Consider the following 2,701-nt stretch of genomic DNA (forward strand, 5'->3'; position numbering starts at 1 on the left):
AGCACCATTACAGAATCGCTATTCATACAATTAGCAAAAAACGGCATGTGGAAATATGATCAATTTATTTTCCCCCTGTTTGAGGTAGGAACATTCATTTTACTTCATGTAAATCCTGTTGGGGCAGACAAGAATGGTTTTGGCAAAAAAAATAGAAAATAGAAATGGTAAAGAAGCAGGCTTTATGAGTTAAGACACTTTTGAAACAGAACTAAGGTTTGAAACAGAACTAAAATATCAATCCAGCTACATAATGCAGTGACCTAAATGTATATCAAATCAACAGTTGCGAGCCCTGGTGTGGATGAAGTAATAGAGCAAAGTCAATGGTTCAAAATAAACATTGTACAAGACTTCTGGAATATACTCACGTTCCAGGGGGTTTATTCATTCAATATCCACATAATTGCCCGCTCATTAAAACTCATTTAAGGGATCAAATAAAGACATTGCTCAGTTCCAATACCCATAAAACCATTCCAAGAGAATGAAACACTTGGACACCTGCCCCAGATCATCATTAGGGAAAAGGGTCTAACGGGCTTTTTCTTGATTGTAGGTCAAATATCATCATCATCAATTCAACCAGGGTGATTCATTCTTCTCTGATCTCAAGACAAATCCCTCAACTCCTCCGAGATGATTGATTTTACTTAGTATCTTGGTCCAGCGACTGATGCTTTTTGTTTCCTTACAATGCTGTATTCTCAGTTTGAAACTGACTGTATGTCGGGTCCTGTTCTATGTTCTTCTTACGAGTCCCTCCCTCCCTGATTCACTTGGTTTCAAGACGTTTTCTCCCGACTGAACACAACCCTGGGTCGTGATCATTAGGGCAAACCGTAGCAAACCATTTTGCAACAACAAACGTAAATCTGTCTTCTTATTGGACAAGTCGAGGTAGTTCCTTTTGTTTTTCAACCTTCCTTTGGGTGCCAACTGAACATGCCTCTGGTTTACTGTGTGGCATAGTTGTCCCCTCCAGCCCCGCCTCCAGCAACACCCACCAGCATGTTGTTCTTGGGGGAGCAGCTGTCTGGCTCCATGGTCATCACCCTGACAGAGTACCCATGAGTCTCTGCTGCCCAGGAGCGGTCCAGGTCCACCAGGCCCATGCACTGTTTACCTGGAGGAGAGGGGTCAAAGAGCACAGTGATGATGTCCCTGATTGAACAATAGTGGAGTTCCTTTATATTCCACACACTGGCAACTAAGAGGTGAATTGCAGTGCAGAGACACAGTACATAACTACAACAGCTGACAGAAGGTCCCCCGTCTCACAGTAGAATTGTCTTTGTTCTAATCATTCTAAGAATTTGACTTCATATTACTACGGATAAACAACGTGAGTCCTTTGTGGATAACACCCTTAGGCCTCTTCTGTACAGTAGCAGCCTTTCATTCAGTTTATTGAGGCGGAATAAGAGATGAAGACATTCCACCAGGATCTGTTCATCTTTCCTTATATGACCCTCATTCTCAACATTCTACTGCAGACGCTTCCCAGACCGGCCTCTTCAGTACCAACGACTCTCTTCTTTCCGATTAGTACTTTGGGATCAACTTCCACTGGCACTCTGCTATCAAAGCTTGCTTTAAAGGCAAAAGCCCACTAACCGCATTACGCTGCTCAGTGGCTCTGAAGCAGACCCAGACAGACAACAAACGCGTCTACAGCACTCAAGAGTCTCAGACGGACCGACGTTCAGATCTGACAGACTCGGGGAATAAGGAAACAGATCAAAGACGGTAAGTGTGAGTTGAGGAGAGGTTGAGGAAGGGGTGTCATGGTGGCGGCAGCACCCCGCCAGCGGAATATTCCATGACAGGAAGTGTGAGGTAGGGAACGTACGAGGGCGGTTCAAAGTGAAAACACAACGGGGAGTACCTTCACTAATTATTCACAAGAATTGAATGTGCTGGTATAGGATATGTTTTGCCTTTAAAAATCAAGATGAATAAGATTCTATGGAAAGGGGGCCCTGATCCTAGATCAGCAAGCCTACTCAGAGGCACTTTTTAAAAATGGACCCAGGTACTGAAGGGAGTATCAGTTTGATGGAGATATACAATAATATCCCCTTTGACTTTGTGGTCAACATGAATCGGCGCCATTATGGAAAAAATGACATTAGTGGCCTGTTTGTGTTAAAAGGTGCTCATTTATTTGGGGGTCAATTGTCAACACAATGTGTGTGTGTGAGTGACATTGTGTCACCTATTAAGCGTCGTTCTGAAGGCAGCTGGACAGCTGTCTGGTCTGCGAAGCGGCAGAGGATCATGTGCTCCTAAATGGAGGGAGAGCAGAGAGAGCGGTGGAGGGAGAGCACAGAGAGAGAGATGGGGAGAGAGAGATGAGGGAGAGCACAGAGAGAGATGAGGGAGAGCACAGAGAGAGAGATGGAGGGAGAGCACAGAGAGAGCGGTGGAGGGAGAGCACAGAGAGAGAGATGGAGGGAGAGCACAGAGAGAGAGATGAGGAGAGCACAGAGAGAGCGGTGGAGGGGAGAGCACAGAGAGAGAGATGGAGGGAGAGCACAGAGAGAGCGGTGGAGGGAGAGCACAGAGAGAGATGAGGGAGAGCACAGAGAGCGGTGGAGGGAGAGCACAGAGAGAGATGGAGGTAGAGCACAGAGAGATGGAGGGAGAGCAGAGAGAGAGCGGGGAGGGAGAGCACAGAGAGAGCGGTGGAGGGAGAGCA

At 46.1% G+C, this 2,701-nt stretch overlaps 1 protein-coding gene across 1 annotated transcript; it reads right to left on the reverse strand.

The window, feature by feature from the left end:
* Positions 1 to 367: 367 nt before the first annotated feature.
* LOC124030573 (glutathione S-transferase C-terminal domain-containing protein-like) lies at positions 368 to 2,343 on the reverse strand. The gene is made up of 2 exons (XM_046341854.1): positions 2,219 to 2,343; positions 368 to 1,126 (listed from the first exon to the last, which is right to left on the reverse strand). Exons 1-2 carry the CDS (start codon positions 2,280 to 2,282, stop codon positions 957 to 959), a joined length of 234 nt encoding a protein of 77 aa, XP_046197810.1. The 5' UTR covers positions 2,283 to 2,343; the 3' UTR covers positions 368 to 956.
* Positions 2,344 to 2,701: the final 358 nt, after the last annotated feature.

This window comes from Oncorhynchus gorbuscha, unplaced genomic scaffold (genome assembly GCF_021184085.1).
Source record: "Oncorhynchus gorbuscha isolate QuinsamMale2020 ecotype Even-year unplaced genomic scaffold, OgorEven_v1.0 Un_scaffold_12676, whole genome shotgun sequence".
Lineage (NCBI taxonomy): Eukaryota > Metazoa > Chordata > Actinopteri > Salmoniformes > Salmonidae > Oncorhynchus > Oncorhynchus gorbuscha.